The sequence below is a fragment of the Aedes albopictus genome, chromosome 1, assembly GCF_035046485.1.
Source record: "Aedes albopictus strain Foshan chromosome 1, AalbF5, whole genome shotgun sequence".
Taxonomy (NCBI): Eukaryota; Metazoa; Arthropoda; class Insecta; order Diptera; family Culicidae; genus Aedes; species Aedes albopictus.
This window is the reverse complement of record NC_085136.1, coordinates 332,781,128-332,797,421: the sequence shown is the minus strand read 5'-3', so window position 1 is coordinate 332,797,421 and position 16,294 is coordinate 332,781,128. Positions and strand designations below refer to the sequence as shown.

General features: G+C 40.9%; 5 protein-coding genes across 6 annotated transcripts; all 5 read left to right on the top strand.

Moving 5' to 3' along the window:
* Positions 1–1,537: 1,537 nt before the first annotated feature.
* Positions 1,538–1,906, top strand: LOC134284067 (uncharacterized). Its single transcript, XM_062842298.1, has one exon. The coding sequence runs from the start codon at positions 1,538–1,540 to the stop codon at positions 1,904–1,906; it is 369 nt and encodes a 122-aa protein (XP_062698282.1).
* A 4,807-nt stretch (positions 1,907–6,713) lies between these two features.
* Positions 6,714–7,060, top strand: LOC134285800 (uncharacterized). Its single transcript, XM_062847359.1, has one exon. It carries the CDS (start codon positions 6,746–6,748, stop codon positions 7,058–7,060), a length of 315 nt encoding a protein of 104 aa, XP_062703343.1. The 5' UTR covers positions 6,714–6,745.
* Positions 7,061–7,502: 442 nt separating this feature from the next.
* On the top strand, positions 7,503–9,469 carry LOC134285799 (uncharacterized). Of its 2 annotated transcripts, XR_009996658.1 has the most exons (3): positions 7,503–7,637; positions 8,224–8,894; positions 9,378–9,469. XR_009996658.1 is itself a non-coding variant. In XM_062847358.1 (2 exons), exons 1-2 carry the CDS (start codon positions 7,514–7,516, stop codon positions 8,565–8,567), a joined length of 468 nt encoding a protein of 155 aa, XP_062703342.1. In that variant the 5' UTR covers positions 7,503–7,513; the 3' UTR covers positions 8,568–8,898. The 2 variants fall into 2 exon arrangements, 1 of the variants encoding a protein (XP_062703342.1); XM_062847358.1 differs by lacking the exon at positions 9,378–9,469 and having other exon boundaries at positions 8,224–8,898.
* Positions 9,470–11,130: 1,661 nt separating this feature from the next.
* LOC134287856 (uncharacterized) lies at positions 11,131–12,175 on the top strand. Its single transcript, XM_062850910.1, has 2 exons — positions 11,131–11,750; positions 11,814–12,175. Coding segments are annotated over exons 1-2 (351 nt in total). The 5' UTR covers positions 11,131–11,749; the 3' UTR covers positions 12,164–12,175.
* Positions 12,176–14,139: 1,964 nt separating this feature from the next.
* On the top strand, positions 14,140–16,064 carry LOC134283960 (uncharacterized). Its single transcript, XM_062850906.1, has 2 exons — positions 14,140–15,554; positions 15,630–16,064. Exons 1-2 carry the CDS (start codon positions 15,443–15,445, stop codon positions 16,019–16,021), a joined length of 504 nt encoding a protein of 167 aa, XP_062706890.1. The 5' UTR covers positions 14,140–15,442; the 3' UTR covers positions 16,022–16,064.
* Positions 16,065–16,294: the final 230 nt, after the last annotated feature.

Sequence of the window (16,294 nt, the reverse complement as noted above, 5' to 3'; positions counted from 1 at the left end):
TCTTCACCACAGAACGTCGCTACAATAATACGGTCAATTGGGTGTGCAATAAAAGCAGTAGCTCGGCCAGTCGTTGTCCGGCACGGTGTGTTACTCAGGGTCACCAAATGATCAAGTTCAGCAAGCGAAAGCACAACCACGATGCGGTTTACAAAGTTAAAGAAGTGGAATTCCAATAAACTTCGAATCTTAGAAGATGTATTTTTGTGTAGTACTAGAATGGTTGAATAATTTTAACATGTTTTGTAATACACTTCTTTTCATCGTATAATTTCAGACCGAGTTCGAGGATTTCTGTACGACGAACAGTACGAACTGGTTTGTAATCGAAAGGGCGGCCTCAACCTGTGCTATCGAAGATACCTTTATCGGAAGAAGACCCAGTTCGCCAATACGTTGAACTGGGTTTGTGCAAATCCTAATTACAATAGGTTCGCCGGTTATGGAAGCGCGAATGGGGGCTTGTGCGCATCTCGATGCATTACAAACAATAGCGGAGGGTTAAAACTGAGTAAAAAAGGCCACAATCACCCACCTATGTTGCAATACGACGAAGGGACTTCGGTAAAACTTTGCATCGAAACGCTCGAAAATACACAATACAATAGCGATTAAAGCATCGCACATGAATGTTTCTATTCTAGTTCTTTATTTTGTAGCACATTTTGTTACAATAGTCAATAGTTGTTTTATTCAATTAATTTTTAATGTTTTTCTTTAAAATTTATTTCAGCAATGTTCGACCAACTTAAAACTGGAATTTGGCTGAAGAAGCCCTACGAGATCGTACCGAACCAGAAAGGTGGAAAGAATCTGATGTTTTACGGCTTCGCATATCGAAAGGAGGCTTCTTTCAAGACATCGATTAATTGGGTCTGTAATCTTAACTCAGTTGGCCGCTGCAGGGCAAGGCTAATTCAGAACACCGTCACCACCGAGATTAAACTAGGACAACATGGCCATAATCATCCTCCAACGAGTATCCGAACCACTTGTTGATTGCCTGACCAATTAAAATGGAATTGCACTTTTTAGCCACGGTTGTTTCACTTGTCGAAAAATTCTAGTACTTCATTTATTGTTCGAATATGACATATCGGTGAAGTACTAGATTTGTAGTAATGAGCTGAATTTTAGTATGGCGAGAAGGTCAATTCTTCGTTTCTGCAGTGAAATGGTACAAAAAGCGTGGGTATTATGATTCCTTGCCTAATTTGATGCTGTTTGAGCAAAACTTTGGGCAACTGTGTTGTTGTGTCTTCCATTTCTTGCAACATAAACAACATAGTTATCCAAAGTTTTGCTCAAACAGCATCAAATTAGGCAAGGAATCATAATACCCACGCTATTTGTACCATTCCATTACAAAAACAGAGAACTGACCTTGTCACCATACTAAAATTCAGCTCATTACTACAAATCTAGTACTACACCGAACGAGCCCCATTTCCTAAATACTGATGCCTTTCTCATTTATTATCTATTTCTACAAAATTTAGCAACTGATTCTGAAAACATTGCCATCTTTACGAGAACAATGCGTGGCAAGGAGCAACTACTCTACCTTGGACAGCCGTTTGTTTTTGAGAAACTGGTGATGACCCAGAACTCCACCCCGAAGAAAATTTGGCGCTGTAATCAGTGGTGGAATCAGAAGTGTCGTGCCCGAGTGTATACTATTGGAAACGTGATAACACCTCTGAATCGCTACCACACCCACTCCGACATAATCAAACGGAAGCGGCGAGTTACGAAGAAAAAAGCGACCATAGTGATCACAACCGGTCCCCCTAGCGGTCAAACCAATAAGTCGGCTCAAGAACAATACACCGAGTTTGTGGTCGATTGCATACCGGAGGGTTCTGAAAGTGACGAACAGAAAAAAGAGGATACGACCGATTACTAGTATTAGAGTTCCAGGATCGATGAAACCTTTACCGCTTAAATCACAATGCATTTCATTCACGGTACAAACGCGTCCGCCGAGTCCAAAAGTCAAGCCGCCACCGGAACAGTGGAAGAAGGCAGGGCGTCCGGCAGCTGAGGCGCCGTCTACTATGGTTCCGCTGCACAGCGGCAGCGCCGTCTTTATCTCGACGATAGATCTCGTAAGCATCTACACGGTGTTCAATAAGTTCGGATACACAGTAAAATTGAATTTATTTCCCATCTGTAATTCAGTTTTGCAAAGTGAATGTATTAATTGAAAGCTCACATAATACTGATCAAATACAGTATATGTTTTGAAATAAACTGTCCTTTATCCTTTCGCAATAATTGCAAATGTGTCTCAAGTTTCTTTTGGCCGGCACGCACGTCTGTCTTTGTTATTTCGTCTAGGCTTTATTGAGTAATGATGTTAAGTTGAATCAAATTAGGTTGTTGTCCTCAGCATTAGTGGTAGCAACTATGGCCATATGAAATAATCTATAAGATTCAGATTGGGTGAAATACGGACTCATTTTATTTTGATCTTTAAAATTGCTAAAATTGCCGCTGTACCTGGTTTAATGATTTTTGTTTTGCCAAAAAGCAAGGCTGCGTTATATCTTAGTTTAATCCATAGTTACCTTTTCCAAAACTTGATTATATCCCTATTGTGGCAAATTTGAACCAAAATTGGCTTTATATAATGTTTTTATGCCTTTTTTATAGATTTATGCTCATTTTGACTAAACTTGCAAATTTATCACCATATCATCACTGAAATAGCAGTGTAAAGGTTTTGTCTATTAATTTAGTTGTTTCAATATAGTATAGTGAGATGTAAACTCAAAAGTCAACGTTTTAGACTTCTGTAGCTTGAGCAACTTATCGAAAATTATTCCAGCGTGCTAACAAACTTTAGATACATCTAAGGCTTATAAAAAAAAGTAGAAAAAAACTTTATTCAAAACCATATGATATATTTGATCAGTGTTATATGACCTTTCAATAAATACATTTACTTTGAAAATCTGAATTACAGATATGAAATTAATTAAAGTTATATGGTGTATCCGAACTTATTGAACACCCTGTACACTCCTAAGGCGGCACTCTATACGGCACGCTTGATTGACGTCATTTTCGGACGGCAAACACTGCTGAAGGCCTGTGTGACCCGAACGGAGAATTCTGGCGACTTGGTCCCGCTGGATGAGGACAAACTGAAATCAGTTATAGGTAAGATAATGGGGCACGTTCGGTGTAGTACTAGATTTGTAGTAATGAGCTGAATTTTAGTATGGTTAGAAGGTCAATTCTCCTATTCTGCAATGAAATGGTGCAAAAAGCGTGGGTATTATGATTTCTTGCCTAATTTGATGCTGTTTGAGCAAAACTTTGTATAACTATGTTGTTTATGTTGCAAGAAATTAAGAAAACAACAACAATGTTGCCCAAAGTTTTGCTCAAACAGCATCAAATTAGGCAAGAAATCTTGATACCAACGCTTTTTGCCCCATTTCATTGCAGAAACGGAGAATTGACCTTCTCACCATACTAAAATTCAGCTCATTACTACAAATCTAGTACTTCACCAATCTGTCCTATTCTTTTTGTTGAAGTACTAGATTATAGAGTACACATAGATATGTGGACGATGAATGTGTTCTTTGTAGAACTGGCAACTATAAACATGGATGCCAAATGATCTGTTTGGACTTCATTTTTCTTTCTTACGTTCAAAAAAGTACGGTGTACGTCAAAAAAGTACTTGAATATATTTCCAACATTCTTGTTTCTTTTTCTTCCAGTACATGTGGTGCATGTTTTCAAGAAACAAAACGTCGAAGTTTCCGAATCACTTGTGCTGGGATACATCCGGAACCGCCTCTGTTACCTTCAGAGTTCAAAGAAGTACTAGAATCCGTTTGCCATAACCTATTATGAAAAGATAAAGCGAATTAAATGCGTTATTTTCATATCTGTTCGTTTTTCTGATATTGTTCAACTTGATAAGCAACGGAGCTCGAATAATAATCGATTTCCCATTTTTCAGAAATGGATTTCCGTTTCGAGCTTTCTACGTTTACCACAAGAATACGTCGACCGGTAGATGCACCTATTGGCGCTGTGCACACGCTGCCCGACTGAAATGCAAGGCGACAGTGGCGATGGAGTATGGTGTGATGGTGCGGGTCAAGAATCCCTATCACAATCATCTTCCAATGAAGCGACTTCTGTACGGCATGGGAAAAAATCAGAAACGAAACCTGAAAAACCAAAATATTTTCGACAGCTACAGGAGGGTTGAATAAAGACTATGATGGAATAATGCTACCTAGTTTACCGTTGATAGATTTTCCCTGAATGTCGACGCTGAAGGTGCTAACATTGATTTCGAAATCTCGTTCTTTCCTCACAGCCATCTTCGTTGCTGTCAGTACCAAACAACAGTTACCTCAATTGCGTAACAAGATTTATCTGAAAACAAAGGGACGAGCTTACCGGAGCTTCTTCTCTTGCATAGAGTACAACTGTCCCGGCCAGGTCATGTTTCACGAGTTGAAAGGAGGCCAACTGAAAATTATGGCCGAACATAACGACGACTGCACGTGCGACTACTATAAGGATCGTCCGGAGGAACACTTGGGCCAGCTTAGCAAAGCCGAACTGACGAGACTGGAAGAAACGTTGATGAGCAAAGACTTCGATGATACCTGGGCGGAAATATAAGTGCAGTGTAGCTTTTATTTATTTTTTTAATTTTTAAATGAAGCGTGAAAAATCAGGGAGTTCATCTTTTGTCTGCGGATCATCCTACCGCAGGTTTCCGGTGAAAGTATACTCAAAACAAAAAAAAAAGCTAGAACCATTGTTTTGAACCATACATGTGTTCTTGTTATTTTTGAATCATCGACAAAACCCATGACGAAATTGATTTATTCTAGTACTGCACATTGTAACAGACACAAATACAACCTGAAAAGATTCGTCTCCCATTAATTAAATTGAACAAAACGTCTGCTAATCTAGTACTGCGTATTTTCCTACCTTCTACTATTGATCACCAGTTTACATTTCTCTGCAGCTACGGAACTGGACTCGAAACAACCACTAATGGTCCTTAGTAGAGCCGGCACGTTGCAGCTTCGTTACCAAGGTCACACATTTAACAAACATGTAACTCGTGGCGAAAAAGTCTACTGGAGATGCAGTCAGTACCTGGTGTACCGGTGCAAGGTGCGCATTCAGACCATGATGGATGAGTTCTCCATCAGCAAGAATGACCATAATCATCCAGTAGTAGTGCGGCCTCGCGCGTACGGATCGCTGAAGCTGTTGAAGCAACGGTTGGGCAGCATTAGATCGTGATACTAAATAAATATGACAAAAGATCTACAGTTTAATGGTTTATGATACCAAAATTGTCTCGCATTTTTATATTGTAACAGTGCACTCAGCCGATCATCTAATTCTTGTCTTCTAATCGAGTGATTCTAATTTTAGCTTCAACGTCATTCGCCGTACCAATCAACAGACCAGAGTTTGAGTTCCAAAGATCAACACAACGTGGCACTCACTTGCTGATGGTCAACGGAGTGAAGTTCTTTCGCAATCGCCAGCGAAACGATAAGCATTACTGGAAGTGCCACCAGTACTATAAACGCAAGTGCCCTTGTACGGTCGTCATTAATGAGACCACGTCCAATATCACTGTAAAGTACAGACACAATCACGACGAAAGTTTGACGTCATTTGATGCTAGTACTACAGCAGCTCGAGTTTATTCAAATAAGCGCATCAAATAAACATTTTTGCAAGATAACATGTGTTTTGTCTTGATAATATTTCGCCTTTTGGTCATACCTTACCATTTCTAACCGTCAAACATACTACCTTTCAGAAATCTACTTCACGAAATCGAGCCGAGGCCGTCCGGCGATCATTATCGATGGCGTCAAGTATCTGTTCATGTCGGAGAATCACAAGCGAGTAGTTTGGCGGTGTTCGTCAATGGCCACCAGCAAGCTCAAGTGTCCAGCCCGGATATTGCAGTACAAGAACCCCGAGCGCTTTGTCATTCACAGGGAAAAGCACATCCATGCGCCTCTGAAGCGTCACAAGGTGGCTTTCATCGCTCAAGAAATGTTCACAGTTTTGGATTGAGAAGTACGTGTCGATATCACAGCATGTCGTTTGGAAATAAATTTTATAGTTTTATCCCTTTGCGTTTGCTTCGACCGTTCTAGTACTTCATTTTGGAAAAATTAGAATGTTCACGCTTTACTAACAGTGTTGCAACTTTCTTTGTAGAGTACAAGCACCATCTGTCCGTGACGAGCAGTAATGGCCAGGTGCTTACCTATCGCAGCAGCCAGAAAGGTCGGCTACAGCTGTCGTGCGATGGATTCTACTACGTCAAGGAGAAAACCGTGAAGCAGAAGGACTATTGGCGCTGCATCTATTACACCACGAAGATCAAATGCCATGGGCGATTACACACCTTGAACGGGGAAATTCACCACAGTACTCCTCACAATCACGTGGCCGGAGTGTTCAAACGATCCGACTACAATCGTCTTTCGGAAATTATGATAAATACGGAATCGGGTATTGCCGGGCAGCCGTCGACACAATCTATCTGTATAGAAAGTGTAACTAAAGTCGAACAATACTGAAAATAAACATTAAAGTTTAGTTATAAATATTTGTGTTGGCTTTGGAGTTGGTCGTAGAGCGCTACTGAAGACGAACCAAATCGAAACCAATTAGTACTGACTTATTTGTTTGGTTCGCCCGATTTTTAGGATCCACCACAATGACGGTGATGGACACGTTGGACGTACCGGCTATCGAGTTCAGCAGAACGCAGCGAGGTCGCACCATGCTGATCTACGACGGGTACAAATACGTGGAAAATCGCCAGAGCAACAAGAACGTATTCTGGCGCTGCTCAAAATACGTCAAGTATGCCTGCCGGGCGACCTGTGTGACGTCCAAGAGCCCGAGTGAATGTCCTATTCGGCTAGCTGGCAATGCCCACTCGCATGGGCCGGAAAAAATGTTGGACAGTGACAAAATTGAACCCTCCGATGAATCCGACATTCAGTTCCGGTTGATGCAATTGTACTAGATACGCTTGTTGATTGAGGTACTAGATTTTTAGCCGAAATGCAACTATTTATTGGAAGTAAATTCAAATTGCGAAATTTCAGAAATCAAATTGCTAAGGCATTTCACACTGTCGAGTTACCAGTTCTAGCATTGAAAAATGTGAGCACGCCAATCTAGTACTACATTTTGAGGAAAATTTTCTTTCAAAGGTAGTTTATCAAAATTCTTAAATGAAATCTTGTCATTAGCGGTTTAATTTCTAAGCAGATGAATCTAGTACTGCGTCGTAAGATATATGTACAAAATATATTGCTGTTTATATTGAAATAAACTTTCGCATTTGCAGATTTGATTAATGATACTCGTTTTGATGAAGCTCCACTTGTTGGTATCTCAATAACGATCTTCTGTACTTCCAGCAACAAACCAATTTGTGACAGCAAAGTTTGGATACACTCAACGGGGACACGTGATGCTAATGTATAACGGGTACGGATTCATCAAAGACCGCCAAACGGCGAAGACCTGCAACTGGAAGTGTTCGCTGTTCCGAAGGATGAAATGTCGTGGGCGAGCCATTACCAAAATCGCCGACGGTAAGCACATGATGAGGATTACCCATGAGAAACACACGCACAGTCGGGATGAGTATCGAAAAGAAATGTAAGCCACGTAATCATTAAAAATGCAAGAAGCAGGAGCCGGAGGACAAACCCGAATCAATGACAAAGTCATACTAGCGAGGCGGACATTAGTAGCAGAATGCTAGTTCTCAAATACCAAAAGATGAGAACTTCGCGAACAATATCAATGCCTATGTAACATATGTATAGGTCATTTCATCATTTCATTTTCATAGGACACGATCGGTGAACTACTAGATTTGTAGTGATGAGCTGAATTTTTGTATGTTGAGAAGGTCAATTCTCCGTTTTTGCAATGAAATGGGTCAACAAGCGTGGGTATAATGATTAGGGGTAGGCGGGGCAATATGGACACCCTAAGGTTTAATATCACAAAGCCTGCGAAAAATATATCTGTAGTACTAGATTACATGGGGCGTCCATTGAGTTTTCTATGTTGAGTAAAGATGTTTCTAGAATTTTCTGCAAGGTATTTTAGCCATCAACGATACCTCACCAATGAATAGCTCCAAAATGATGCCTTGTTTTTCCATTGTAGATCCCCCGAGCTTTAGGGCAGCTCAGTTCGGTTACACCCAACGTGGAAAGATGATGCTCCTGTACGATGGTTTCGCCTACATCAAAGATCGTGATGCCCGGAACAGCTGCAACTGGAAGTGTTCGGTGGCCGGAAAGCGAAAATGTCGCGCCAGAGCCGTTACCAAGACGGCCCTTGGACGCCAAATGATGAAAATTACCAACCCCAATCACAACCACGACCGAAAAGCGTATCGATTCGATACGGTGAATTTCTTTGCCGACAAGAAATCAAATTATCATTTGTGCATTGTACTGCTTAGTGTTTCAATTGATAACTATACTGCGGTAGACATCTCTATGTGACTTTTGGAGCTAACTGTCCTCTTCATCATTTTAGAACTATTCGCTAATGCATACTTTGGAAAAACTCGACGCGGTCACCAAATGCTTCTGCATGAAAATTACAGCTACGTGCGGGAGAAGCAGAAGCAAAGTACCACCAACTGGAAGTGCTCCTGGCATGTCAAATTTCGTTGTAAGGCGCGAGCAGTGACGAAAGAAATCGAGGGTCAGCATTTTGTTCGAATAACCTGCGGTTTCCATACCCATCCTCCGAACAATGGCTCCAAGTCTGGTGATGCGTCGAAAAACTACCACGAGAACTATTAGACAGTGGAAAATGGTACCATGGTAAGTTCAGTCGTTTGTTAACGACCTGCAAACTGACACATCACTTACGTGTACATTTTGAAAGATAAATGAATGTGAACGGTACACGATGGTATCATATAAGTGTTGTCAAAGAATTGCACGAGCAACGATTGTTCAAAGATAGTGGAGAGTAGTTTTTTTTTTCTTGGAAGTACTAGATAAGAACAGTCAGGAGACGTTAGTTAAACTTTTCTCATTTATTGAAACCAAAGTGCCTAAATATTTGTTTGAGGGACGATTAATCAGAACGTTTACAATGTAATTCTTGTTGTCAATCCTTAATATGGATGGAAGAAATTTGTGTTTGTATATCGTAACATGGTTCTCCGGCAAAACTACCATGGCTCAAATATGGTCTATAAGCGTGGAAAGTGATGTGTGTAAGTTTTGCGGTTGATTATAACTAGAAAATGAACTTGTTTTTTTTAAATTCAATACAACTGATTTTGGTTTTTTTTACAGGTATACTACGACCAAACACTGGCTCTGTGCAACCGAAGCATTTGATATTATTTTGTTAATCATACATTGCCAGAGTAAACTTTAAATACAAATTTATGCTTTTTACACTTATACGAACATCCGTTCATGTTGATCTAGTACTTCACCATGTAAACTTTATATTCAAACTTATTTTTGACACTCATACGAACAACCCTTCGCGTCGTTTAATCGGCTGATCTAGTACCCCATCATGTAAAATAATTATCTTTCCCTCTTTTAGATGACATGCATGGCTTCTCGCAACGGGCTTACTATGAGTTCACGTCCAGAGGAACGCAATGTCTAGTATACGATGGCTATTTCTACAGCAAAAACAAAACAAACGAGGGTGGCGTCCGAGTCAACTGGAAGTGTCGTTACTACCAACGGTTCAAGTGCAAAGCACGAGCACTCACTAAAACAATCAACGGCTGTGACTATGTGAAGGTCTCCAGTACGGAGCACACCCACATGCAAGAGATGTACTGTAAAGACCTGCGACGGAAGCGACGTAGAGCTATGCAAACAGGATCGTTAGACTATCAGTTCCTGGGCTGAAGATCTGTGTCACCTATAATAAAAATATCTTTGTGGAAAACATATTCTTTGATGACTCTGATTGCTTGCTCGTTTTAGCTAAGCTAGATGGGACAGATTATTTTTATGCTGCTTTATTTGACTGTTTTTTTTAGGAGGGGCCGACAAAACAGCGGATCTGGAAATGGCACAGTTTGGATCAACCCAGCGGGGGCGACCCCTTCTAGTACATCAAGACTACACGTACATCCGCAATGGAGAGTTTGGCGGTACAATCAATTGGCGCTGTTCGGCCTACCGACGACTGAAGTGCAAAGCCAAAGCCATAACGGTCAAGCACAATGGCGTGGAGTTCGTAAAACTATCCTATGCCTTACACAGCCATGGCCCCAAGACTGGAAGCGATCAGCAGCGGAAGCATGAGTCGGAAACGGTTGATTTCCTGCGCTGTGAAGAGGATGAAGAAGCCATGATAAAGTGTTTCTTAGAAAATTGAGATACGTTGAATAAAAGCGACAAACTTAGATGTATTTTCTATGCATTTATTTTCCATTCTAGTACTACACCTGAGTGTTTGTTGTTATTCACATTATATCATTTTATCTCCTATACAGGTAACATTATTTATGTGCTGTCGAAACGAGGCACTAAGCATCTGTTCTTCGATGGCAACACGTACACACCGAATGAGAGACCCTATCCCGGGCAGCGTTCGAGGACGTGGAAGTGCACGTTGTACTACCGATTGAAATGTCGAGCCCGTATCGTTACCAGTGAAGCCAACGGGCTACCCAAGTTGCGTGTGGTAGTAGCCGAACATACCCACGAAAAGCTGTTTCCCCATTTGAGCGAGAAATTCCGAAGTCTATTCTAGATCAACGAAGACACATACCCAAATCTAGTCCATCACCGATTGATCTCTATTTTAATCTAGTCTCATTAAATCTTTTCGATTTAGAAATAAATGTTCGTGTGCTTTGATGATCTCAGTGTTTGGAAGGTTTCAGCTCGTAATCCTTTTGTCATGAGTGGTCAGAAGAATCTAATCATTACTGTTTCTCATTTACTTCTAGACCCGTACGACTGGGGTCCGCTTAGTGCGATTCGATTCGTTCACTATCCGATTAAAAGCAAAGTGATAACGAAACTTTTCCATCAAGGGTTTTCGTACTACCGGAGCAAGCAGGTTAACCAGGCTACCTATTGGGTGTGCGATCGTACAAAGCAAAGCAATTGCCGAGCTCGGATCACAGTTTTCGAAGATCAAAGAGTGTACAAAGTGACAAACTCACATCACACACATGACCCAATGTATACAAAGCTTTGTTTCTAATAAATTCGAGTAATTCATCATTCCGTTCTACTACTTCATCCTTTCTATAGATTACTTTTTATTATTAAACTTATCTATCTTCTAGAAATCGATTACATTCCGCCGACTTCGTTGGTTGCCACCATCAGACCCGACATCAGTGTAGTACCAGAACAGTATTTGGTGAAACTAGAACAAGAGATTCACATTTCCACCGTGGTTGGTCAACGAGGCAACACAAAGTTGCTGATCGAAGGATACACGTACATTGTCAACAAGAAACATAACTGAAAATGCTATTGGGGTTGTGCTAAAGCTATGCCCTTCCGTTGTCGCGCCCGACTGATAACAGATGACATCAACTTCTACGATGTGACGTTCAAAAATCTAGTGCACAATCATCGGCCAGGCGAAACGAAACGACGTTAAAAACTGGCATTAGATCTGCGGTTATGAAATAAAGCCAAATTCTTGAACACGATCAGTTATTTATATTTTGTGAAGTACTAGTTTGATTTGTCGATTTTTTTTTCTATCAGCTAATTCGATCTCCAATCTACTTTCAGTGAAGAAAGCACGCCTGTCGGGAGTGCTGAATCTTGCCGCATGGACATTTACACCCGGACAACGAGGTAAACCCAAGCTGGTGATCGAAAACAATTCCTTCTTCCGCACCAAAGGGGACACCCAGCGCTCGTACTGGTCCTGTTCGGCGTACAAATCCAAGAAGTGCAAATGCAAAGTGGTAACGCATCGGAATAGTTTGGTCGTGAAGTACACTCACAAGAGCCATACGCATCCGAACGAGTACAACGATTTGTCCAAGATCAATCTGATTGATGTGGATATCAACGAGTTTTACGATAAACCGGTTGGCGGTGCCGCCTTTGAAGTGAAGAAAGAACCATCACTTTAAATGTTGTTCTATAGGATTCCGAATAAGGGGGCATCCATAAAGTACGTCACGCTTAAAGGGGGGAGGGGGGGTTCTAAAAAGTGTGACAAGCAATGTATTAAGTATAGGAAAAACTTGTACGAAGGGGGGAGGGGGGGTCGAAAATTCCCATTTTCATTGTGACGTACTAAATGGATGCTCCCTAAAGTGTCTGTTTTGTACCATAAGTTGGAAGTAGTACTAGAGTTTAAAACAAAGAATTATAACCAAGCGACCGTGTACGCCCATGATAGTGTTGGATGGATACAATCAATTTAAAATACATTCTTGCTATTCATGTTTTAGAAAAGAATAAATACGGAGCCCAGTTTGAATTCGAGGGCAGAGATGTGAGGATTGCGCCTAGTAAGTACGGCTTCCCCAAGTTACACCTGGATGGGTACATCTACTTGCGCAATGCCGCAAAGAGTGGAGAAAAGCCTATTGGGTGTGCGAGCGAGCGAGGAAGACTAAATGTAAGGCACGAGCTATAACCTATCGAGGAAAATCACGTATCACAATGTTCGAGTTCGATCACAATCACAGACCGGGAAAAATGTATATATACGTTAACTTTAATCCTATCGTGATGTCCTTATTTTCCTGTGCGGCATTCATGGTGGACACCCGTATGGTACGAATGCAGAACACAAGCAATAAGCGTCTAAATTTCGGTTCACTTATTTTTTATGATAAAACTGGTTCAAAGACCATTGTCATGAAGTTGATATAATGCATGATAAACATCGATTGTCTCCTATTGATACGATCATGGCTAAACATAATGAATATCATTCCATTCATCGTGAACACCAGTATAGCGTGGATGCAGAAAACTAGCAATGCACGCTAAACATCCCATTCATCAATTTCAGATAATACGATTTGTGTTCCGTTTGATAGTTCGGACGTAGCATTCACCATCAGTAGGCAGGGAAAACCGAAAATGATCTTCCGTGGCCACACTTACCTACGGAACAGCAGCAACGCCCAGAAGACCTACTGGATATGTGCTGCGGCACGGGAACGGAAGTGTCGATCTCGTGCCATTACAACCAAAGGCTTGCGTCACGTAACTGTTAGAGAAACGACGCATAATCACTGATTTTGTGAATTATGGCAATAATAATAAAAAAATCGATAAAACTTATTAGTTTTCATTTTATCAACTTTTGCGTTCGAATATCTGAATGGATTGCCAAACTAATTGCCTTCGGTGTTTGTTTCAGATCCATCGCGAAAGTACAAGGAGCTGGTATTTGTTAGCGGTTTAAGGGGAACACCGAAGCTAATCGTGGATGGGTATTCGTTCATTCGCAACAAAGGAAATTTCCGGACCACATATTGGCGCTGTTCAAAGCTTCGTACGATGGGTTGCAAGGCCAAAGTAATAACCTCTCAGTTGGACAACAAGGTGTCCGTTACCGATCCCGTTCATTGCCATATGCCCGACTATCGAAAATATATTTGATTTTTTGTTCAATAAACTGAAAAAAATAAAATGATGAAATTGCCTTATTATGTTTGTCTGGTGCAGTACTAGATTAATTCACAGATCAATTTCCACTTTTCGCGGTTAGATTATTGGGTGGAGCTCCTGGCGGATAAATCGGCGGTAAATTTCACTTACGTCACCGGTCAGCGTGGAAAACCGAAAATATTTCAGACTCTAGTTTAATTTAAAAACACTTCACTAATACTTTACTTTTGCAAAAGAGTCGAGCACTTGACACTGAAGAAGTCTGTAAGTCACAGACGAAATAGGCCTATCTGTCCGAAGATAAGCACAGTAGTAGAATTAAAAGGAATTTGCTCGTCCTTTCTAGTTTTTCTTTAAAAGAGTTATTCATTTTTTCTATTTTCTTTTGCAAAAGTAAAGTATTAGTGAAGTGTTTTTAAATTAAACTAGAGTCTGAAGTAACAAGTTCTACTAAAAGCTCTAAAGTAATAGTAAACCGAAAATATTGTTTGACAATCATACCTACATTTGCTCGAAACATCTAAAGAATCGCAAATACTGGACTTGTGGCAAACAACGATCGCAAGCTTGCCGGGCACGTCTTATCACCGATTCGGACAACACGATGCTGCTCGCACGCCAGCTTGAGCACACCCATCCTCCCGATATGGACATTATCACAAAATCTATGTTGTACAGCCAGAAATAAATCGACGCGTGGTCCAAAGTTGAAACATCTAGTACTTCGTGTTTAGTTTATTTTACTTCAATTTGTTTTCAAATTCTTGTACCATTCGCTAACAATTCCATTGTCTTTTGCAGATCTTAATTCGCTCATCGAGTTCGAGTTTATGACCACTCCCTCTCCCACGCCGCTCAAATCCCCTTCTCCTCCGACTCATATCGCTGGTCGACCACCAAGATCTAGGCGCCAGCGCAAAGCCGAACCAATCGTATTGGACGATCAACCTTTGGTGCTGTTCACATCACAACGGGGGAAGCACCTTCTAGTGTTGGAAAACTATACTTTCTCCAAGAACAACACCGTTGGCGAAACGACATACTGGGCGTGTCGAGTGGTTACCGATCACGTCAAGTGCAAAGCCCGAGCTAGTACTACCCGCAAGGTTAATGGCCTTTTTCGAGTTATGCTTGGTAATGCGACGCATAACCATCTGCCAAAAATGTCACGCAAGGTTCTACTCGAATGCGGTGTCGAGCCGAATGTGTTTTATTTGAAAAGTTGAATATTGTGTGTATTAGTTGTTAAGTTTGTTTATTTGATTCTTAAATTTAGAATTCCCTACTGATAAATGCTACTAATTAGCGGTTATTTGTATTTCGTTCTAGTACTGCATACTCATACGACATCGACTGGTGTCAAGAATATTCGGAAGCCGAATGCAAGGAGAGCACGTAAATGGAAAACGGATAATATCGATATACCGGAAATATTGAAGGGACCTTCGGAGAAAATGATTTTGCAAACATGCATTCTAGGTGGAATGAAAGTCTTATATCAGAACAACTACTTCGAGTATCATTATTCCAAAAGTGGAGTGAAACTCTACCGGTGCGCTGCTTTTGCAGATTTACAATGTGAAGCTCGAGTCCTGGTGCAGAACGGGCTAGTTTATTCGATTAACGGAGACCATTGTCATTTGAATGCTGAACAATAAACGAATACTGTCCTTTTATTAATCAAACTATCAATCAGTATGGACTGCAGTACTAGATTTGATAGTTCTCAACGTTCTATTTGATTTTTTTTGTGAATATTTCCAGGCGATCTATTACGATCAATGGAAGACTACAATCAAATTCAAACTCAATTTGAAATGCCACATCCGGAGATGGCTGGAGTGTCTGTACTGTATCGGCGTGAGCCAGTCGAAAAAGCTGGCGACAAAAAACGTAAGTAGTAATGTTCGTATTTCAAATTACTAGGAAGAAGAATTGCCAACCGATTTCTTTTATTTCAAATTTCAGTCAATATTTACACGACATCATCACTCATACTGAATAAACTACCACTCGGATCAGGATCGCATGCCAAATCGCTTCCAAGGTCAATCTCGAAATCTAAGTCCCACAAGTTGTTGAATGTACAGCATATCACTGCTACCGGGACACCTTACGATTTGGTAAACGTTCCTACCAAAAAGGGTGGTGTCGGGGTTCGGCACGATGGACATCACTTTGAGTACCATTTTACTCGTAGTGGGCACAAGATATACCGGTGTGCGTGGCACTCGAAAGAACGGTGTCCATCGCAACTGTTGGTATTCAACAGAAAGACCTATGTCATTTCTGATGACCACTCGCATACGGAACTGGCCCGGATGAGTGATGACATTTTGGCTAAGACAGTAGTCTGTTAGTGTAGTATTCAAAACTACGTATTTTATGTGCCTTTTTCGAAATAAATCGTATTTTTCAATAGGAAGCAATCAGTGAAGTACTAGATTGAAAGTAGTGAGCTTACCGGCTGTTCGAGTCCGTATGAAGTTGATCATCAATATTAACTTCTTTTTTCGATCAGCTTAGATAGCTGTGTAGTGTCGGTAGCGATTGTCTCAATTGGCTAAGAATAACACTACGGACCGCCTGTTCCGGTGGTAAGAATCCACCAACAGGTGACCCCTAATTCATGG